Source organism: Charadrius vociferus, unplaced genomic scaffold (assembly GCF_000708025.1).
Source record: "Charadrius vociferus isolate BGI_N301 unplaced genomic scaffold, ASM70802v2 scaffold38, whole genome shotgun sequence".
NCBI classification, from domain to species: Eukaryota; Metazoa; Chordata; class Aves; order Charadriiformes; family Charadriidae; genus Charadrius; species Charadrius vociferus.
The window spans coordinates 1289726-1313412 of NW_009650176.1; the positions used below are offsets into that span (position 1 = coordinate 1289726).

The following is a 23687-nucleotide window of genomic DNA, read 5'->3' on the forward strand; positions in this document are numbered from 1 at the left end:
CCCCCTGCCTCCCCAGCGGCCCTGCCGCTGGCGGGGCCGGTCCCCGTGGGGGTCCCACGTCATCCCTCCGCTGTCCCCCGCCGTCCCGAGCACTCTGCCGGGGTTTCCATCACCTCTCCAGCAGGCAGCGGTGGGCGCTCGCGGGGAGGCTGAAGCCGCGTGTGACTATATTGCATTCAGAGACCAACGTGCCCGGGAATGCTTTGATTCCCCGCTAACAGACGTCTCGTGAAGAGCGATAAATTTAGAGACCTTTTTGATATGTATTAGCTGCTCCCTACTCCTAGCTCCTTTAGTGTGGAAATTAATTGATATGGTTTGTAAATCTTCCTTTTCACTACCCATAAAAATTGAGTAACTTGTCTTCTGAGAAAAGTGACATATATTTAAATTTTTATTATTGTGCTGTATCCCTCGGTGAAGCAGAGTGAAATGGCAGAGACTCCAGCCTGTTCCTCGGTGTAGCTCCTGTTACATATGTGCCCATTCTGTGGTCCGAGTAATTTTAAAATCAATTGAACGGTATTTTGACGTGTGCATCTGCTATATGATACGCAGTCCTAGAAAAGCAGTGCTTGCAAATAGTTTCTTGAAGCGATTATACCAAAGCTTTGGTCTCTTTGGCAGACAGAAGGTGCTCCGTACGTCTTGAGATGGAGAAGGGGTGAGGTATGTCATGGCTTGTGCTCGTTATGGCATTCCTAATCCTGTTAGCAACAGCTGCTGTTTGCAGTGTGTGGCTGCGCCGGAGCTCCCCAGGGACCCGTGGTGGCTGTGCACAGTGCTGGGGTGTTGGGTTGGGGTCTCCCCGCAGAGCTGGGGGGATGTGCAGAGCTGTGCACGAGCACGGATCCCCGTGGTCCCCACTCCCGAGAGGTTTGAGCCTCCTCTGGCACTCTTATCACTGTGCTGGAGCTCTTCAGGCACATATGCATGAGAGTCATAGAGTCATGGGATGGTTTAGGTTGGAAGGGACCTTGAAGATCACCCAGTTCCCCCCCTGCCCCGGGCAGGGCCACCTCCCCCCAGCCCAGGTTGCTCCAAGCCCCGTCCAACCTGGCCTTGAACACCTCCAGGGATGGGGCAGCCACAGCTTCTCGGGGCAACCTGCCCCAGGGGATCACCACCCGCACAGCAAAGAATTTCTTCCTCAGATCTCATCTAAATCTCCCCTCTTCCAGTTTAAAACCATTACCCCAATCAGTGCTTGATTACGATTATATATTGCTCACGGAGTTTTTATCATGATTGAGTTGAAGCATCACCACTGTTTGTTGTCTAACTGTGCCCAGAATCTTGCAGGCTTTAAGGCAGAAGTCCCAGTGCTGTGGGACGGGGCCGTGGTCGCGGTTTGTAGACTTTCCTTCCCGGAGGAGCACACTGCGGGCTGGAGCTGGGGCGGCCGCGTGGCACCGGCCGTATGTGCCGGAGCCGTTGCTGTCACTGCTCTGCTCCCACGGCCGGAGTTGGGAAGAGCGAGTGGGAGGGAGCTGCCCGTGCCTGCCCCGGCACCGCTTCTCCTACAGAGAGATGTGCCTCGTCCTCCCGGTGGGATGGGCCAGGGGACGAGGGAGAACCTGCTCAAACCCCCAAAGAGGTGTTTTATGAGTAGTGGAATGACAAGACAATGAAAAAAAGAAAACCAAATAGAAAAAAAAGTGTGTCTTTTTTAGTATTTCTTACTGTAAAAACTATTTTTTTCTCGTTGTTAGATCTGTACCTCATAGCTGCGGCCTTTTGCCTTTCCTCACTGTCCGTTATGGCCTCTCTGTTCCCAAAACGTACAGAGTTTGTAGCCAGTGGAAACACTTCAGTGCTCAGCGTTGTGGGATGGGGACAGCTGAGCGCATCCTTACAACTGCGTCCAGTGGCAGTGCAGCGAGAGGCTCTGGGGGGTTCCTGCAGAGGTTGATCCTGAGCATCGCGGTGTCTCCGGGCTGCGCGGAGAGGGGCCAGCCGGCCCTGAGCCCCTCGGGGGTGGCTGCTGCTCCGGAGGGTGGCCGTGTCCCCGGAGAGATGCACATGGCCCATGGCAAAAGCGTTTTGTTCAGGGAGAGCAGGAAAAAAAAAGCTCAGTGTAGTAAAAGCCTCACTGTGAAGTATGTGAATGTGTCCCATTAAAACCCAACATGATGCTCAGGGAGGTGATGTGGTCCTCAGCACACGCGTATGTGTGTAAATAAAGGAGTGAGGGAGGAGGTGAAGAGACACGGAGCCACAGGCAGTGGTTCGGGTTTTCTTTGCAAGGTTTGGGTTGTTGGGAATGTATTTATTGCACATTAAAAAGAAATCCTTTCCCCTCACAGATAACGGCAAAGAACCGAGTAGATCCTCCTGCGCCCCGACCCTGATTTTACACACGGAGAGGAAGAGTTCCCCCGTGGAGAGCGATGGCGATAAGGTCTGCACTGGTGTTTCTTCTTTTAAAAACCTCTTTAAACTATTGAGCTGCACAAATCACAGTCAGGATAAAGGACTGTCCCATGACTGGAGCCGCGCTGGTGATACGGGATCATTCCCTACGGTCGATTTTATAGAGCTGTCTATAATTTATCCTGGTGCTTTAGAGGAGCCTGCGCTGTGGTGTGGGTATCAGAGGGATGCTCGCGGCTGGGTTTCTCCCCACGCTGGAGGAGAAGCGAGTCTATGGTGGGGGGTGTGTGGGGTGTGTGTGCAAATGTGAAGGTGTGACACAGTCCAGAACAAAAGTTCATGTCCTGAGAAGTTGAAGTGCAGAAGGGGGGGGGGGGATTTTCTGTGCCTGGCGGCGGTGGCGGGGAGCTGTGGGGCTGGGGCAGCCCCCGCTCAGGGCAGGGTCCCCTCGCTGGGCGTCGTGCTGCTCATCGCAGCGTCAGCCCCATGTCCCGGGAGGAACTCTTTCCTGGCCCCCACCTTTTTGGTGTTACTCACTTAAAACGCCACGCGCTTCTGCACCCCTCCTTTACAGATAACTGCACGGTCCTTAAATAACACTGTCGGGTGAATGTTAACAGAGAGCAAATATGTGCAACTTACAGATGGATAATACTGTATGTGTGTGGCTTCATTAGCTTTTTACACAAAAGCCTGTTTATTGTATGAAAGAAAAGAACCTGAATCATGCTCCCAGCTTCTATAAGTGGAAATACTGCCTTTCTGCACAGCTTGTGCAGACTTCATGCGAATGGCTACAGCTAAAAGAGGGAAACCTTTATCCGGGCGCGGGGGTGTGGGAGAACATCGCAGGATCCCAAAGCAGCAGCACGGAAGATGCTGGAAGCCACCCGGGAGCAGGGGTGGTCTCTGACCCTGGTGTAGGACCTTGCACTTGGCCTTGTTGAACTTCAGGAGGTTCACACAGGCCCACTTCTCAAGCTTGTCCAGGTCCCTCTGGGTGGCATCCCTCCCCTCCAGCATGTCAACTGCCCCGCTCAGCTTCGTGTCATCTCCAAACTTGCTGAGGGTGCACTCGATCCCACTGTCTGTGTCATTGAAGAAGACATTGAACAGTACTGCTCCCAGTACGGACCACTGAGGGCCACCGCTTGTCACTGATCTCCATCTGGACATTGAGCTGTTGACCACTACCCTCTAGATGTGACCATCCAACTGGTTCCTCATCCACCGAACAGTCCACCTGTCAAATCCATACCTCTCCAGAGGCCTTTCAGAAGCCCAGAGAGACAACATCCATAGCTCTCCCCTTGTCCACTGATGCAGTCACTCCATCAGAGCCAGGGACAGTCACTCTTGCCGTTGTCGTTATGTCTTTGCATAGTAAGACTATAGAAAGTCTTACTATGAAAGTCTCGCATAGAAAGACTGCTCGGAAGCCGGCAGCCGGGGATGGCAGCGAGGGCGCGGAGCTCTGCAGAGCAGTGTCTGCTCCCCGGGCTCGCTCCGCTGCTCCTGCTGCTCCCGCACAAGCGATGCCCTTCGGTCCCCAGCTGCCACGTGTGCCACCCCTCTCCTGGCTGTTTCAACACCGCTCCCATCCATGTGCTGCCACTTTGTGCGGGGCCCCGGGGGTGGGCGGTGGTGGGAGCACCCTCCTGCCCCTCCTTAGGGTGGGCATCGCTCCCCATCCGCCGCTTCTGGCGAGGCGGCTCTCGTTGCAGCGGTACCCAGAGTTATACCTGCTGTCCCGAGTGAGCCCTTGGCTTGGACAAAAGCCTGTCTGCTGGTTAGTCATTTGTATCGCTGTAAGTGGGGTGACATTTTTATTATTTCCCGTTTATCTGGGCTATTCTCATGGTAGCTGGTTGTTCATAAAGCTGCTCGTGGAACGGTAGCAATAAGGGTAATCCACTTCACGTTAAAGTGAGTGATTTGTGTAACAATAACAGTCTTCTGCATCGGCTTTATTTGTTGACTAATCTCTATCTGTCTTTCAAGGATCATTCTTTTAAACTGGTAAATGAGGATGACAGTGCATCGAACGGCAACAAGCCGGTGGCATCCACTCCAGTGCCAGGATCTCCATGGTAAGCAGATGCGATGGGACCTGTTAGAAGCCGCTCATCGGTGCCGTTTCCCTCGCCAAACCCACGGGAGAGCTCTGGCAGGTGGGGAGGATGCGCTGCCCTGGGTGCTATGTAGCAACGCTGGCTTCTGCCGGAGCTTTTCCTCCTTAATCGTGTCGATAAGGAAGCCGCGGGGAGGCAGCCACAGGCGCGGGGTGAGCCAGCGCCCGGGGAGCGGCGAGGTGAGGGCGGTGTGTGGCGAAGCCGCGGCTCAGCCGGGGACCAGCGCCGGCAGGAGGCACCTGATGGTCTGTCTGTGTGGTCCTGCGGGCAAGTGTGGCCACTTGCTGGCTGGGAGTGGAGCGGTGGCCGGCTGTGCTCCTTGGGCAGCTCAGCTTGGGTGGTGCTGGGGTAGGTGAGAGAGGAAAGGTTCCTAAGAAACGTTCTTGCTTTTTAGGGCCAGATTCTCTTTCTCGCCCAGTTATTTCCTTGGCAGCGGGTGACTCACTGTCTGGCAAGAATGGGGTTGATTTCAGTGAAAATAGGTTGTGTCTCATGACTCAGGTTTCCTGACAACATTCCCATTCAGATAACTGCATGTTGGGTAACTAAAGCTCTTGTGTCGTTTGTAAATAGATAAAAACTTTCTTTGCTTTCTGTCCCAAATGGCTGGCTAGAAGCATTTTTTACCCCCTTTATCCATACGGATTCATACACTCGATGGAATAATGAGGTTATCCTCAGTGGCTGACGTCTCTGGGATCTTTGGCTCAGGCACTGCACATGGACATCAGCCATCACTTGTTATTATCGTATTGTGCCATTTCACAAACCGGTGCTGTAAGCGCAGTCTGATGTCCTGCTTAGTCTCAGCATCGTAAATACATGATTTGCATCAGTCGTTTCTCGTCTGGACAGTTACTGCTCTGTGGCATAGTGCAGAAGAACCGTTGGAGTCCAGCGGTGTCACAGGCAGGTTATGGTTTCATCCCTTCTGAGAGAGAGGGGCCATAGCCCATGGTACCCGCCGAGGCATCTCACTGCACCCCTCTTTAGAATCATGGAATCATAGAATTGTCTAGGTTGGAAGAGACCCTTGGGATCATCGAGTCCAACCATCTACCCTACTCTGCGAAGTTCTCCCCTACACCATATCCCCCAACACCACATCTAAACAGCTCTTAAACACATCCAGGGATGGGGACTCAACCACTCAACCACCTCTTCTCCGGCAGTGGCTGCCGAGCGGTGGGTGGGCAGCTGGTGCCTCCCCCAAAGTGCACCGCTCACATCCAAACTGGTGATACTGCAATCTCTAGGGGGAAACCATACATTTCTGGGTTTTCAGAGGGCTGTTCAGTGACCCAGTGAGCGGTCCGGGTGCGAGAAAAGGCATAAAAACCTGGTCCTTGGGCCCAGAGGGAGGGGGCATAGTCCTCGTGCTGACAGTTGTCCCATGTTCTGAGGTGGCAATACCTCATCTGCCCCACGGCTCCTGGTGGAACGTGGCTGTAGGGTGCTTCAGTCACAATTTACAAATTTCTTTGATAGGTTGAAAGTAGATAGTCGATACAAATTCTGAACTTACTTCAACCACTCCCCACCCGTAGGTTGGCTCCCTGCTTCTGTGGGGCCCGTGGCTGATGGGGCATCAGCACGCCCCTGGCAGGAGTAGCTAGAACGTCATTTTTAATGGCAGATAAAAAATCAGGAATGTTATCAAACTTTACCTACCTTATGAAATAAAAAAAAACCAAACACACTAATATCATAATCTTGTGCCTTTACTCATTCTTAAATTGCAATTTTCTAAAGGGAAATATGAACATAACAATATCTGCATTTCCAGTTTATGCTCTGTGACTGAAACAAAATACCACGCGTCCCCTGCGGATAATTGAGACCGTTATTATACCAAAGAGGAACAGGTGACACGTTACATGGGGAAAGGGACATTAATTTTAAATTAAATGTCAAATTATATTAGTCATGGAAAAGTGAAGAGGTGTCACAAGGGACCCCAGAGTTTGTCACCTGGGGTGGTGGCACGCGAGACCTGGTGATAGTCAGTGATTAACGAGCACTGTCAGGTCCTGTGTGCGTGGCCAGAGGAGCCGTGAGCACGGCAGCGCCCCGGCAGAGGAGAGCACACATCTCCAAACCCACTGGTTGGAATCAAATAGTGACTTCGACAGTCCCGTGTGCACGTGGTACCATCACACGTCCCAAGCAAGATGCTGATTTCACGTTTACCGTCATTGGCAACTAATTCCCCCCGGGGTTCAGATCCTTCGGTGTGCGAACTTGCCAATGAAGGAAATTACAGCGAGGGGCGTTTCTGAGCTGCGTTTACTCCCAGGCAGGATTGGACCATAATTTGAATATTTATAAAAGAATAACCATAACCCAGTTATATTATTGAGCCGCGTCTGTCGTCTTCACCCAAACCCCAAGATGTTTTCCCTTCTTTCTGGGACGACTGCGGCATTTTTGGGAGCGTGGAGCCTTGGTGTGAGACGTTCCCGTGAAGTGCCCTTTGGTGCGTCCTGCCGAGGAGGCTCGGGGCTGGTGGGTCGGTGTTTTGGGGAGAACAGAGGTTCCTGTAGCTCCAGGGTACAAAGGGAGAAGTAGTAATTAGATTCCACCTGATCATTGTGGAGCAGAGGATTAGAGCATCTGTCTTGTGGGGCTCTTCTGTGATCCAAAACATTTGTGTACTAAAAAAACCAGAATGTTATGAAAATATTTGTCACGTCCATATCACTGAATTCGGGATGCCAGGACTTCCGTGGAGTGTAAGTGTGACTGAAGTCCACAGCCAGGTTTGTACAACCAATTTTGTGCTCCTGTTCGTTGGGAGAACATGTAACTCCACGGAACGTAATTATGGTGATGGTGGGGCTCAGTAACGCACTTTCACTGAGCTGCTCCCAGCGCCCTGCAGCTCCCCCCACGGCTTCTCACTGACGTTATCTATTTTTCATTACGTGTTTGGGCAAGATCAATGGTGGTGTCTTACCAGTGGTACACAGACTTTGTTGGATTATCTTAATACAGTACTCTGCAGTGATGGACCATTTTTCCTATTTGTAGTCTTTTACTCAGACCAGATTTTTTTTTTAAACCAGTTTTGTTCCCTGCTTTTAATAAGAGTTAAGCATCAGACCTTCTAACGATAAAATTTGTCCCTTCCAGGTATTTATGTTTCAGAGAGACCAACATTTTCCTATTATAAATGTGTGTGTGTGTGTATGAGGTTTCTTAGTTTTCATTAGGATTCAGAAAGTGCGGGCTTGAGATTGATGTTCTGTTTGTTTATTTACATATAGATTTAGTGAAGTAAAACTTGAGGGTTTTGAATGTCTGTTAAGGATGGTGCGATACTTATTTTCATATTATTTTAGCTGGTTTAAAATGAATGTCAGGACAAAAAGCTGACCCGCTGTCACAGATAGTTTAACTGACCGAGTCAAGAAACTGCGGTTTGCACAGCAGCGCTTGGTCACATTTTTCAAATTTGAAACAGAGCCCATAAAAATCAACCTAAACCTTTGTGGTAGACTTCTGCGGGGGCTGGTTCTACCTCTCCAGCAGAGGGTGCGGGGGCAGCCAGTGGGGATGCCACGGGGTGCCATGGTGATGTCATGGGGATGCCATGGGGTTACCGTGAGGATGCCACGGGGATGCCACAGGGATGCCACAGGATTGCCATGGGGATGCCACGGGGATGCCATGGTGATGCCACGGGGTTGCCATGGGGATGCCACGGGGTTACCGTGAGGATGCCATGGTGATGCCATGGGGTTGCCATGGGGATGCCTCAGGGATGGCATGGTGATGCCATGGGGTTGTCACTGGGTTGCCATGGGAATGCCATGGTGATGCCATGGGGTTGCCACAGGGTTGTCATGGGAATGCCATGGGGATACCATGGGGATACCAAGGGGGTGCCATAGGGTTTCCACAGGGATGCCATGGGGATGCCTGTGTTGCACCTCCTCTGACCAGTGCAGCCCGATAAGGCTCCCACGGCTGCCTGCCAGGCGCAGGCAGAGCCCCAGCCCGTGGGCATCGCAGAGATGGCTGCACAGCCCCGCTGGCGAGCCTTCTGCCACTTGCAGCTCTCAGCCACGGTGTTAGAACGTGGAATGTATTTTCCTGGGGCTTCTCTTGCTGTGAGCACCACAGCATTCCTCCACACCTTTTTTTTTTCCCCCTGCCTTGATAGAATATTTCACCTACTGCTTTTTTGGGGGTGTTCAGACCATTTCTATGATATTTTGTGGATAAGGAGAGAGTGGCTGTACCCGAGGTGAGTGGCGTGGGCTGGCGGGGCCTGGGGCAGGCTGTCAGTCTCACCCGCGCGCTGCAAACGGAGAGGCAATAAGCCGGCGGTGGGTTAATTTCTTGTTCGTGGGCGTATCTGACATTATCTAAGCATAGTTTATCACTTGGAATAGGTGTGTAGTCTGGACTGGAGATGACCGGGTCTTCTTCTTCAACCCTACAATGCAGCTGTCCGTCTGGGAGAAGCCGGTGGACCTGAAGCACCGCGGCGACATAAACCGGATCATCGAGGATCCTCCTCACAAGCGCAAGCTGGAAGCTGCAGCAGGTAACTAAAACCCTGTGATTATTTGCCTCTATTTAAACTCAAATGTCGAATGAAACTTGGTGGCTAAATACACTCAGTGAAAATTTGACAACCGTAATTAGGGTGGGTTTCCTTTTGAGATTTCATATAAAGTATTCCGTTAAAATTGGTGTTTATTGCAAAGCCCTTATTTTCGCTGGCGTGCTGAGCTGGGGGATAGAACGTTCTCGTTATTGGCAATGAAGAAACAGGTGGCTTCTTATACGTGATGAATCTTTGATGTATAAAATACATCTCGGAAGGCACTGTCTTTATGTTTTATTACATTTATTTCCAAGATGTACATTAGGAATGCATTGCCAATGCATTATTCAGCTGTTACACAAAAGCAGATACTCCGTAGCTAATGATTATCCAACCAAGTTGTAGAGGGGAGAGAAAATCCCAGTAGTAAACCTCTAATGAGTGCTAAAAGGTTTGGTGGAAACGTGGGTGCTTCCATCTAGACATGGCTCTGCCCATCACCTTCCAAACGCCATGGACTCCTGAAGGGGAGAGCGTGGCCAAAGAACACCGTGTCGATCTGCAGTAACCCATGTCCAGTGGCTCCAAGTACCGCTGAACCAACACCGCTTGGCATGTTGGTCACCCAAGGTGTTCACCATCTGCTCCTCCCAAGACGGCCAGGTTGCGGAGGCAGTTTTCCCAGCCCGGCTTTCCCATTCCATGCTCCTCACCATGCCGTCTGTTTTTCCTGCTTTCCATACTTTCGTTGTTCAGTCCAGACTTTGTCCCTGCTGGTGACCTCCACGCAGGAGCAGCCCAGCCTGCCAGCCTGTGCTTCCCAGTGTGGTAGTGGCTCCATAGTTTGCTCCACCACATTTCTCTCCAAAGATTCTGTTTCACCGTTTTTTGTGGACTCCCCGTTACTGGGAGCTGCTCTGTGCCGCGTCAGTGCTCCTTTTATCTCCTGGCACCGTACGTTGGCTCTCACATGGGAGCGGTGGCAGTGAGACCTGCCGGTCCGGGGAGGACTCACGGCGCACGGCAGTCATTGAAACGCTGCTTCTCTTGATGAGCTGCTTGTAATTCTTGAATATTCTGCTTTGCAGTAGTTCAGTGGAGAGCCTCTGTCAGCCGATGGCTGTTCTTTAGCGGTGAGGTCTAGAAAAATGGAGAGGGAAAAAATGAGGCTTTTGTCATTCTTTTAAAGTGTAGTATTTTATCACGAAGAGTAAGGTAGCGGTGCCAGTCTCGCGAAGCGAGGAGCTGCCTTTTACTCTCCGGCCATGGGGGGCTGCAGCGCACGCACAGCTCCCCGTTCACCGCTGCGAAACGGGCTGTGAGTGTGCCTTTGTGGACTTGAAACACTGTGTCTGCAGGCAGATAAAAGTGAGAGATAATCAGGATTTATGTTATCGGTATTAGCAGAATTTTACTGGAAAAGAGCTACAAAGAATGGTTTTCTAGTGGTGTAGTCCTGGTCAACGTACAGCGCCATTTCATTTTTCAATATAAATTTCCATCGCCAGGTGCTTGTATACAGATCATCTTTGTATATGGCTTGTATATGGCTCGAGCTGTATATCTAAAAATTCCAAAGCATTTCTGCTCAAGTTCATTTTTCTGGAGAAAAACACAGCATATGTTTTTTACTACAGGACATATTGAAAGATCAGTTAATTACTGAAAGGGGGAATGATGGCCAAATACAAAACTGAGGGTCATTGTCCATGGTCTGTAACTAATTAACAAGAAGAGCCTAAAGTCATTGTTGATATGTTTCACTTCAAAAATCTATTTTTTGCTGCGTGTTCCATCCTTTTTATTTATGTAATAGCTATATGTACCACCAAGATTTGATTCACCAGTTTCTTTATGACCATGGCTTTCATTGTTGCTAATAGTCTTAATCTTCCTCGCTATAATTGGGACTTGTGGTTGCTCAGTATTTGAGACAGTCGGGTTATAATTAGTATATATTAGCTGCTGAGGTGAAAGGAATTATTTGTTACCATTTCTCTTAGCTTGTAATCTCGAGTAAATAAATAACACAAATGAGCTGTGTGTTTGCAACAATGGGTGCCAAATTTATTTAGCTTAGTTGCTGCTGCTGAGTTTTAATTAGAATTTTTAAATCAAAGGCGTGAAAAAAGTTGGCAAGCGTAGTTATTCATGGGGTGCTGCGGGTTATCTGCGCATCGCTCCGCTGAAAGATCAAGTGCATTTATAATTTAAGCGTAAGTGAAAAATTACTCATTTATCAATTACTCCGCCTCCACAAAGTATTAGTTCTTAGGGAGATTTATGAGGGTGTCACGGCTGTTTTCTAATGGGCTCCCATCAGGCCGTCCCATGGAATCATTACTCCTCTGTACGGTCACAGACTGACCAGAATATCCCTATTTCCCCTCAAAGATTCCCTGAAATGTTTCTGTCTCATTGCAGCGGAGAAAGACATTTTTATCTATTCCCATTCCTTCACCTGCTGGAACGGGTTGTGGGGATGTTTGGGCTGAGGGCGTTATTTTTTTGAGCTGATTAAAAGAAAACTGACGTTCTGATGAGAGAAAACGGCATGCTGCTTTGTAGCTGTTGCGATGCCTATTCAAAACCAGTTGTGATGTAGTTTACTCTGTTCCCACAAATATTTTGGGCCGGTGAGCCATCAGACAGGAAGATGAAGCGCGGGCTGGGGGGGGGCGGGCAGCCCCAGGGCTTCCGTGCCAGGCGTGGGTGGCAGTGCTCCTTCCCCACTGCGGATGAGATTGCTGCCCGGGGCCGACGGACTGACAACGCCTTAATTCACCCACTCAACGCCGGCGTTTCCTCTTCCTTCTGGAAAATGAAGCAGAATTCATGACATGGCTGGGATTAGCTGAACGGTTTAATTAATGATAGACCCTCAGATCGGGGCAGTGCTCCGCTTCACCATTTCATGGAAAGATTATTGTCAAGTAATATACTTCGTCAAAGCTTTAAATCAATGATTAGATTTTGTGCTCGGCTGCTTCTCTTCCCTTTGGCAGTCGGTCTGTGATCGTACCGGCGGTCCAGCGCTGTGACGTGATTCAGTTGGTCCCTGAGTGAGACGGAGACACCATTGGCCGTGTCTCGTGGAGTTTTCCATTGCACTGAAATTTTAAGGGAAGATGCTGCCTTTAAGCTTGGCCTGTGTATCCGAGACACTATTCACAGAGCAGGCAGTCGTGCAGGCGAAGCGAGAGGGATTTGGTGTCCCCCCGTGGCTCGCCGCGGGAACCCGAGGTGTGTCAGGCACCGGTGGGTGGAAGCGAACTCTGAAATCACGGTGTATTGTGTCAGAGTTCTTTTACCTGAAAGTCATGAGGTCATTAGAGAATGGGGTTTCTAAGTGCCCAGCTCGCATATTTTTCACGGCAAAATTTAAGAATTACATATCCGCTTTAGAAATCTATGAAAGGTCTTGTCGGAAGATGACTTCAAAATTGAGTTCCCTTTCAAGTAACTGGAGAACTGCACGTAACCGTCTGCTGTCCCCAGTGAGTTCGCTCCTGTCCCGTGGGAATGTCGATGGGAAGCGGTCCCTGCCTGGGCCGGACTTGCCGCCACATGCTCGCTTGGCTAAAGGAACAGCCTGTCATCAGGATTCGTCATGTTGGAGCGTAGCACGGCACGGGTCCTTCAGCCGGTTCCAGAGGGGGACACGGCAGGAGCTGCCCCACGGGCACGGCTTTTCCTTCTCGTTAGTAGTGGTGACGTTCGGTAGGAACAGGGTTGTGCTTCCCCGCTCACCCTAAACTTCAGCTCTCCTGGAAGACACCATCACGTACCCTGTCACTTCATACTATTGCCTGCAGCATTCATTAAAGTTAAGATCACCGCTACCCCCTCAGGTCCTTCAACTCCTGATTAATACCTTTATAATATCTGTTGAATTACGTTCCTCCTTCGGAGTTTACAGGGTGTTTTTCCTATTTCTTTATATTTTCAATTGGGTGTCCCAAAGAAGAGTTTACCAAGAAGAGGTAATAGTTTCAGTGAATTTATGTATATTTGAAACACGATTGAATTCAGTTCTGCGTTCATAATGCTCGTATAGTGGCAGGAACGTTGAGATCAGACTCCTCATTTCGGAATGCCATTCATTGCTCCTTATTATCATTTTAATTTGTAGTCAGTAAAGTGTCTGTTCGCACCTGCCGTGTATTTCCTCCTCAGTGGCCTCTGTCCCCGCGCTGCCCACGCCGCAGCGCCATGGCAGCTCTTTGGTTTTTCATGTTCCTTTTGCAGTGATTTAGTGTATGGCGTGGTCGTGCCCTTAGCATAAATAAAAGGTAACATTTGCTGAAAGCACGCTGATAAATATGTAATTTCCCTGAAACAGGGAAACAAAATGAGATAAGAATAAGATTCTGAAATTGAAACTAGAAATAAACGGCCAAATATCTGTTAACTTGAACGATACGAAGATTGGGCCCATTTTCCAGCAGATGTCTTGGAGTTTCATCTGATTCCAGTGAGATCAGATCTCACCATATCAAGTCATTCAAACCTTTTATGTCCATAACTTAAGTTCAATTTTATATTAATTTTTAATATATTTTTTTCATAGTTTCCTAAATAGCAAGACACGTCTTCATTGCCAGTCTAATACGAAAGGCTGAGGTTGGGTGTTTGGGGTGTTCCCGAGCTAACCACGTACAGTTTGATTTTTACATTTCTCAGCTAATTCATGGTGAACTACGGGAGAGCCCCCACACAAACTGGATGGAGGTGACTTCTGGTGGTCTGTCCATTTGAATTTTGATGAAAATTGCATTTTGTATACGTGAAAAAAAAAAAAAAAAGAAAAAAATTAATAATAATTTCCAGAAGTAGATACCTGTTCTATATGCTTCACATTCGTTATGAGTGACAATGCAACCTCAGCGTCCTCCGAGGGCGAGTGTCCAGACCCAGCCAGGAGTGTAACGGTGCGGCGTCAGGAGGGAGGGGGTGGTTGGTATCTCCGCAGCTTTGCTGTACTGCTCATGGAATTTGTGGAAAAGCAGCGTTACAGTTTAAGGAGGGGGTTCCGGAGCCAGTTAGCGCTGTGGAATCCTTCAGGTTGCCACCACTGAAATAATTCTGCAGAATTGTCTTTGCAGTTGCATTTTTAAGGGAAGGGAGGAGGGAGGATCGGGTGAGACAATAACAAGATTTAAAACAATCGTGTGACAAATGAACAATGAGTATTTTTCAGCACAAAAATGGTTGGGTTTATTGCTCTCACTTTCATTTGGATGAAGGCAATTCTGACGATCTGATGAAATATGTGTTATTTTTAAAATGCTCTGTGGAGACTGAAAAATAGTAAATATGTGAGCAGCGGCCAAAAACAAGAAATGAAAGGTTAATTTGAGGAATTTGTATTCCCATTTATCTAGTTCAAATCTAATAACTATTTATTTCTTTTTAGCAGATAAATGTGTTAGTTCTTGTCCAGAGGATGAAAATGATGATCTTAGCGTCAAAACTAAGAGAAATAAGTAAGTTCTAAAGTTTGCTTATCTATATGTAATGTTGGGAAGCTAACGTCTTGTACAAATAAGTGCAAAGAGAAATGCAATTTTTTTCTTCTCTGTGTATAACTCTGCCCATAAGTTACGAGAGTTATTCTTAAGGTGTCCAGTCTTCATCAAACACTGATTCTTTATAATCTCTTGTTTCCCATGAACATCATCCATTTTTGCCTGGGTAACTCTCACTTACTTCGAAATGGTTAAAAAAAGACTTTAAGGATATGTAGTTACTTCAAAGATGTTGGATAAAAGCTTTGTCTTCATTGAAGTGAAGCAGATTTTTTTCACTGGTGTCCGGGTTTCCGGGCCACCGGCTCAGAAATATCCGGAGGTATTTCTCTTATGATGCTCTTTCTGTTACAGTGCTTTTATTTGACCTTTATTACCATGTGTGTTTCAAATTCTCATGAAGTAAAAGGCAAAAAAACAATGTGCCAAATAAGCGACTCCCTCACCCTTTGCCAAAAAAGCAAGAAAATGAAGTAAACACTTCTGGTTTAAGAAGTACCTCAGAGAAGTTTCATTCTATTTAACCTTTGGCCAGTAACTGCGTATGGCATCGGCTGTTCATGCGGGTTGGCTATGATTGAGGTACTGGTTTGGGCCATTAAAAAAATAAATCTGTAAAATAAATCTGCATAGATAGTGTGTTACATTGCGGGGAGGGGGGAGGCATTTGACCGGTAAGCGCAACAATTTTCTATATTTTTCAGGTAAATATATTGAAGATAATTATACTCTGTCCTATATTGCTGTTCTTACCGTACTACATTGGGTGGTTCCTTTGACCTTGTTAAAGGTTTCTGTGGATTTGGTTTATCATGAGGAGAGAGTCAGATACTCCAAGTTGAGTTGTGCGTTTAATGTATATTTGCGGCATGATAATCATTGAGAGGACAGTTAAAGCTCTAAGAACCCTGTCTTAAGTTCTATCTTTGTTCAACTTGTAAAATAAGTCTTTAAGTTAGGAGGGATCAATTCTTACTTGCCGTATTTGGACAAACCGTCCTGGGAAAGCCAAGGACAACATTCACATAGGAAGTAGAATTTGCCCTGGCAACATAGCATTTTCTCAGACTTCGTTGTGATGATCCCAGTTCCCCAGAAGTTTGACCTGTCACCAAAAAGCCATAAAGTGTTTATTTTTCTGTCAGCGGAACATGCATCCCCTAACCACTACATGATTTCTGCAGCTGTTTTTGAATTTTAAATTCTCTTTTATAACATGTAAAGATTTCCTGACATTTTGTTTTGTACCCTGAAACGATGGCGGAATATAGAGGTTCATGGCTGGACCTTTAAAATACTGACCTTTTACCAAAGAAATGCAGTCTCAGTGCCTGTTTAAATGGATTAATCTTAGACTATAGCTAACAGTTCATGACATAAAGTAAAATACTGTAGGATTTTCATTTCAAAGTAGAATTTAGTTGTCCTCAGGATGAAAGTCACGCGTGAACTCTTTTGCTCTACTGAGATTGCTTTCGCTGATGTACCTGTGACATCCCCCTGGGGGTGGGACAGCACCGTCCCCGCTGGGTGTCCGCTGCAGTGGGGTGTCCCGTGGCTGCAGCGAGAGCCGGCCACGGCTGCGGGCACAGCGCTGAGAATCGCTGCTGCCATCAGCATTTGGAACGGATGTTCTTGTTTCTAAGCGCTGTGTGTCTCGTGCCTGAATTAGTCAGCCAAAAGCAGAACCGATTTCAAAATTGTGACCTGTAATTCTGTGTAAGGAAAGCAGCCGAGTTATTCCGCGCCATAAACGCCAAAAGGGGAGTTCGCAAGATGTGGAGTGTGTTAAAGTACTGGTTAAGCTCCCAGTTTTGGACAAGGGGATACACATCACCGCCTTTTCATCCTCCCAGTTGCACGTACGAGCTCCAAATCTGACTTTCTGTTTCCTCTGCTTTGTTGTCCGTGGGAATGGACAAAGTGCTGCTCGCTCCAGACTGAATCCAGATTTGTCTGTACAGAAAACGAAACAAATTTTTGTTTTGGTGCTGGACGGACAGAAAAACTATTTATATCGCTGTCATATCCCCGTTAATAATTGCGTATGAAGGCAGTGAATGTTTTCCAACATTGAATAGGTTAAGTATGACTGAAGAAGGAGGTGTTGCATGCTTTCAGGGTTTGTTTTTAAATATGCTGTATTCCTTATTCTATTTTATATAATTTAAGTAAAGTTACTTAGGAAATCATGTTGTTCCTTTGACATACAATAAATCATCTGCTATGCAGAAAGCTCAGTGCTAATGATAAGATCTAATTCCATAAAAGTTCCAGCGCAATTCTTTCTAATCCAACTGGAGGGTCATCGCACAGAGGTTCCCACTGGATCACCGTCCCTGCGGGTGGGGGAGCTCTGGGCTCCACAGCTGCTCTTGCACAGTCCTTTACGCTTCATGGGGATATAATGAAATTGCTTAAAAATACTGAAGTCAAATTCGCACTCGGGCAGTACTCTGACTGTACCCTGTACAAAAGAAAAGCAATCTTCAGAGAAACTTAGTACTTCTGGGTTTTCTTCACCGAATGATGGAAGAACTTGGGGGGCTCTGTCCCACCGCCTCCCGGGAGGTGGCTCAGGGACCTGTCCGGGGGTGTTGAGCATCTCCAAGGATGGAGCCCCACAGCCTCCCTGGGCGGCCTGCCCCAGTGCCCGACCGTCCGCACAGTGAAAAAAACCCTTTTTTCTTATGCTTAGATGGATTTCCCTGTATTGAGGTTTGTGCCCATTGCCTCTTCTCCTTCCTGTGGGTACCAGTGATGCAAAAACATCTCACCGCCATATCCATTTTGAGATTTGCAGGCTTCCGAGGTCGTGCTAGTGGGCTGCCTGTATGTGTCCTGAGTAGGGAGCCACATAATGTGTTGTGCAGATTATTGTAGTATTTGCTAAAGAAAGTTATATTCTTTGTTGTCATTTTTGGCATGGGAAAGAAGTCTGGGTGATTTTGCAGCATTGTTTTCAATTGTGTGAGAAGGACTGACGGAAAGAGGGGCTGTTCTGGTGCTTGGCTGGTGGAGTGCTGCGCTGTATTTCTCTCCGTTTCAGCTTGAAAAAGCTCTTTGTGTGTACTAGAAATTGAATTGGGCCTTTCATGGACCATGTCACAGAACAAAATTTGCTATTACGGTATGAAAGTCAGTGTCATTCTGTGAAGAACACCAATTTGATCTCTCTCAAATCAGTAGTAATGCAGCATCATTTTAGGATAAATGTAAGTGTAATGTAATTATTTGTAGAAGGAAGATAATACTCTGGGGCTCACATTACGTGCTGATCTAATTCATTTGCTTAGAAACAAAAAAGTGTTTTCCTGTTGAAATTTCAAACTAAATATTATTCCATGGTGGTGAAAATGACATCAGTAGAAAATGCAGTCATGCGTAGTAGGAGGCTAAAAATCAAATCGCCTTACTTTCGTTATCCTCACTTGAACCTTGCGATCGTTCTAAGGCTCCTGATCTTTCCAGAAAGAGCCTTAATTTTCACTGAACCCACTCATTGCTCAAAGCATTAAGAAACAGCAGGATGGACCCAGAGCAGAACCCTGGTTTGGAGCTCTGAGTTGGCCACCATCTTTCAACACCGGCGTTCCGTATCCCCGTCTCCAACCCCGTCACCTCCTGGCACAGCCTCCTGCCCACCCATCGCGTTCCCGGCTCCTCCACCTCTCCCTGCAGACGCCGAGGGACCGCGGGGGCAAACCCTCAGCCCTCCGAACCACGGGAGAGGTGTTGGCTCCCAGCGCTGTGCGAGCACAGTGCTAATGGTCTCTCCCTCTGATAAAATTATGTAGACATTAGGGAGGGGATTCTGCCCCTCTGCTCCACTCTGGGGAGACCCCACCGGGAGTGCTGCCTCCAGCTCTGGAGCCCTCAACATAGGAAGGACACGGAGCTGTTGGAGCGCGGCCAGAGGAGGCCCCGGAGATGCTGGGAGGGCTGGAGCCCCTCTGCTGGGAGGACAGGCTGGGAGAGGTGGGGGGGTTCAGCCTGGAGAAGAGAAGGCCAAAAAGGGGAGACCTCAGAGCCCCTTCCAGTGCCTGAAGGGGCTCCAGGAGAGCTGACGAGGGACTTGTTACAAGGGCGTGGAGTGATGGGATGAGGGGGAATGGCTTCAAACTGGAAGAGGGGAGGTTTAGATGAGATCTGAAGAATAAATTCTTTGCTGTGCGGGTGGTGATCCCCTGGGGCAGGTTGCCCCGAGAAGCTGTGGCTGCCCCATCCCTGGAGGTGTTCAAGGCCAGGTTGGACGGGGCTTGGAGCAACATGGGCTGGGGTGAGGTGGGGGTTGGAACGAGGTGGTCTTCAAGGTCCCTTCCAACCCAAACCCTTCTATGATTCTGTGTTTTGTGATTCTGTGATTTATCTGGCGTGAAACAGCTCTGCTCCAGTGGTGACACTGATTATGTAGGGCTGCAGCTGAGGAGAACATCCATCTTGCGCTGCTGCTCCTTTATGGTTGCAACTTGCATTGAGCCGTCCTTCTTCCCTGCAGTGAGCACAGCGGTGCTACGTACGCGCCTTTATCCGGGGGGTTTGTAAGCAAAGGGGCGCAGGCGATAAGCAGTCAGTATTTTCTCAGAAACACCTATTTATTCTAATCAGATGCAATCTCGGAAAAAGCCTGTTGGGATAAATAGAGACCTTCTGGCACTGACAGAGGGCAGGCTCCTCGCCGGTGCTTTGTTGCGGTTTGTGCATTCGATGCATCACCGGAGCACTTCCCTTAGGAGGGAGCTCGTGGGGCGCATGGGAACATAAAATAAAGATTAGTGCTGACTTTCAAGTTTGGGGGCACAAAAGCAAGAAGAAAGAAAAAATATAAAAAAAAAGATGAGTCTCTTCAGTCACTGCTTTAAAGTCTCCACTCCTTGGCAAATTTTATATAAAGCTGTCACTGTTCTGTAGCTTGAAATATAGCGCAGTATTTGGCTGCTGAGTCCCTCTTTGATCACCCCGATAGGCCATCCTTCCTCAGAAGGAGCTGTTGGAGGTCCCTTGGCAGCTCCCCCGATCAATAACGAGCTACGGGTTTGGGTCAGTTCCCTGGCTGCTCCGTGCAGAGGTGTCCCGCTGTCCGCAGGGGTTTTCCGGAGAGGGTCAACCCTCTCCAAGTTGACAATCCCCTCCCGAGTTGACAATTACTGAACTATTTTCTATCTTACCTTGTTAAAGAACAGAAGATTCCCGAGCTGCTGAGCAGGGGAAGGCTGAAAGGGAGGAGAAAACCGAGGAGACATCAGCATCTCAGATCACGCCTCCCCTAGAAGAGCGCATCACTCATTTCCGAGACATGCTTCTGGAGAGAGGGGTAAGAAACGCGCTGGCTTACGCTGACACACGCCATTGATGAGAACAGGGCATCATCTATGACCGCTGCAGGAATCGTGTCATAATTATCACTTAGCAGTCAAATGAACAATTATTGAGAGGGGTTTTTCTGTCTATTAACTGTGTTGGGTTTGTGATGCTGTGACTTTTCGTGCGATGCTGTCCACTCAAGCGTGGCTGTGCAGAACTGAAAGCCCTTCACAGGTGCAGCTCTAATTAAATTGCTGTAGACAGCCCCAAAGATCAGCAGAGGCAGGAGGAGCTCTTCCAGCACAGAGCAGTGCCACGTGCCATCCCGGGGGTCCCGCGCGAACCCCAGAAATGGTGAGCAGAGAACAAAAGATGTGTGATGTACATCAGCTGGAGGACAGGGCCAGGCTCAGAAACGCTCGCAGAATCACAGAGTGGTCAGGGCTGGAAGGGACCTCTGGAGGTCATCTAGTCCAACCTCTCTGCCAGAGCAGGTTCCTGGAAAGCTCTTCGCCTTTTTTCGCACGGGAGAGGTTTCATCACTGCAAACTCCGATGATCCCAGCAGTGGGAAGCCAAATTCACTTACTGGCCATCCGAAATCCACCCAGTCTGTCAGGAAAGGACGCACTGGAGTCTCAGGAGGGTTAAGATAACCCGCCCTTTTCTTTGGACCTCCCTGAGGGTCCTTGGGCTTCCCTGGGGAGAGCTGGAGGTTCCGGCTGAGGCTGAGGGCAGCAGCGTGGGGTGCCCGGGGCTTTGGGCGGAACGGGGACCCAAAGCAGTGTCCCCTCCGCGGCCCGCCGGGCGAGAGCACTGGGAGCATCCCTCCCTCCCACAGCCACGGCGGCCGCGGCACCGGTACGGGTTACGGGAGGGCGCAGAGCTATTGCAGCCATTTTGTCATGACCTAATCAAGATCATGAGTCGATAGATGGAGCACTAATGAAATTTACAGACAGAGCCCATCAGTGCTATGAGCCTCATGACCAAGAGTGAAACACGAATTATGGATCATGTAATAGTGACTGATTTTGTAAAGAGCTTCATCCTGACTTGTTTTCTGCGGCAGCGCACACAAACCCGTTCTGAACCGGCCACGTAAAGACTACCGACAATATGAGGAATTTAGGATGCTGTTATTTATATACCTAAAATCACCTCTGCAAAAGTTCACCTCACGGTGTCCCTTCTTCCAGAGAACTGGTGATTGTGAGTGTGAATGGAATTAATCAACATAAAGCGTTTGGGCCCCGATCCTGCGAACGTGAATGGGTTTATAATGGGAGCAGTGTATGCAGATTTTATACCTCCCTCCAACACGCTGCAGATATGTTTTCTGTAGAAGTTCAGGTAGTTTCTGTAAAGAAAAAGAATCCAAGGTGTGTGTTGTAAGACAGTAAAGCCCATAAAATTTATCACTGGTAATCAGCAGAGTTTAAAGGTAGATAATTAGAGCTTCAGAAGCTCAACTGTAAATTATCTCCACGCCAGACCTGCTTTATTAATACATTTTGTTATTTACGCTTAAAAAAATGCAGAAGTGCCATAAATGAATGCGTGTTGATGATTTCTGCTGGAATATTTTAAGCCAGGGGACAATAAGTCAAAATTGGAAAGTATTAGGGATGTTCCATAATAGGATTCCTCGTGTGTTTCCAGTGTAAGAGTCAGACTTGCTCATAAAAGTAAGAAATTCAGGGAATTTAGTGTTTGCTTCTGCTATTATTTAAAAAATGTATAGATAATAGGTGACTTTGCTTTTGCCCTGGGCATTTTTTCAACATCCAGAGAAGCCGCTGGTTAGCTCCAGCTGGTCGGCATCGCTTGAAATGCGGTGAGGCCATTAGCGTTATTTTAAACTGATTATTTAAACAAGTGTCTCCTGCCGTTTCCTTGTAATGTTCTTTCTCAAGGAGTTACTTGATGGCATTACAAAGAGCTTGAACTACATAGAGTTCTTCGGTGTGCTTCTGAATCTTCCTACGTAAATTACATCAACAGAAGAATATTGTAACGTTTTGAGAGTAGAACGCGATTTGGGTGTAGCTCCAAACAATAGCGCTATTCTTAGGTCTGTGCCAAGTTTTCCAATGTAAAAATGTAATCTCTGATATCCTCCTGGAAGTTTAAAAATTTTTTGCAAAACCCTGAGAAAATCCAGGCCTCTTGGGGCTCCCTCACAGCCAAACACCCGAGTCCTCCAGGCTGCGTTTCTCAGAGATTCTTCTCTTCGCTAGGATGGCGTTGGCAAAACAAGACTTTATTAAGGATTCAAAACGATATTTCTTGTCAAGATTTTACCTTCTTAATACTGCTGAGAAAAAAGAGGGGTGGGGGGGTCCTAGCCCCCCTTCCCGTCGCGGTTTTTCCCTGTGCTTTGCAGTCTGGGTACGAGCAGGAGGTGAGAACTGGGAACCCGCCAGGAGCTCAGACCCCTTTCCCTGCGCCTCGGCGGTGGTAGTGGGCCACAGAACTCATCGTGTACTGCGGGAGGAGATGCCGCCCCCACCATCCCCGTGCTTGTGTTCCCTGGCTGAGTGTCCCATAGTAGGGAAGAAGACCACGATACAATACACGCTGGGAGATGAGTCAGAATATTAATATTTTATATGAATTTTTGGAGCTCCAGGATGATTATCCTGAACAGCGTATGACGTGGAGTTAGAATCAAATTTTTATATCTGTAGTGCTTAATTCAGGGATATATCTGCAGTATGTGAAATTAAATAATTACTAAAGAAAAAATCATAAACAGGAATGATTAAGTGATAAATTAGCCCGAGCTTAACTAGCTTCAAGTTCAAAGTGGCCTTTATACTGGAAACAAAGCTGATAGCCAAAAGTGAGTCTGAAAGACTTCCTGAAACAAAGGATTACTGCTGCTGACCCTTCTGGCGGGGGAAAGCCCCAAAGCTCAGGACTTGGCCATCTGCGTGGGCACAGAGGGCCACCCACCAGCTGCAAAGGCAACATCTGCAGGAGGCAGCCCTCAACCATTGCGCATCCAGAAAGTTAGCCTGAACTTCGAGTTTTCCAATTTCTAACCACTCTAAGAGGAAAACCATTTAAGCCCACTTTGCTGTGTCAGAGCTTTCCTGTTCGAGCGTTAATTACTCTATTTCAGTTATATTTCACATACTTATTTTAGTGAATTTACTCTTCTTTGTTACTGGATGGAGTGATCACAATATTTTCTGTTACTGCAGAGTTTTCTGTAACAAGGTAATTAACAGTGGTGCTGTGCCGGGTACCGAAATCAGGCCGGGGGTCTGAGGCTTGAACGCGTTCCCACAGCATCGTTCCATAAAAGTCCCGGGCAAAGGGGTCTGGGCAAGTGAGGGCCCTGTGCAGGTTCCTGGTGGTCCTTCCAGCTCGGTCACCATGAGAAGGTTTTGGAGAAGACGGGAGAACCTCTGCAGGAGGTGACACGTCCCCGTGCGCATGTGGATGCCCGGTGTCCCCCAGCTGGCTGCAGCGGGAACGGGGATGTGGCAGCCGCGCTGTCTCAGGGAAGCGGCACGTTTACTGCAAAAACATGGGGCTTTGATGATTTTCAGTGTCTGCACGCGCTGATGGCCTCATTTGGGTTATAATTTAAGTTTTGGAGAGGAGGGGAGTTAAAGCTGAGATAATTGCTTAAATGGAAATTGATGCTTCCGTTGTACAGAGGGGTTAATAAAATGGGTCTTTTCCTTTCTGCTACAGAGTCTTTCCATCAAAAATGTGGAATGAGCGTCTCCCAGACACTCACTGAGATGTCCTAGAGCAAATCAATACTAATGGTGTGGGGGCG

The 23687-nt window shown here is 48.2% G+C and overlaps 1 protein-coding gene across 1 annotated transcript in view; it reads left to right on the forward strand.

Annotated features, from left to right (window-relative positions):
- TCERG1L (transcription elongation regulator 1-like) overlaps positions 1–23687 on the forward strand; it is a 96474-nt gene that overhangs the window by 67176 nt on the left and 5611 nt on the right. Inside the window, exons 7-11 of the mRNA XM_009892743.1 lie at positions 2307–2401; positions 4375–4463; positions 8903–9057; positions 14477–14546; positions 19767–19902. Coding sequence (XP_009891045.1) covers positions 2307–2401; positions 4375–4463; positions 8903–9057; positions 14477–14546; positions 19767–19902 — 545 coding nt within the window. The remainder of the gene's footprint in view (positions 1–2306; positions 2402–4374; positions 4464–8902; positions 9058–14476; positions 14547–19766; positions 19903–23687) is intronic.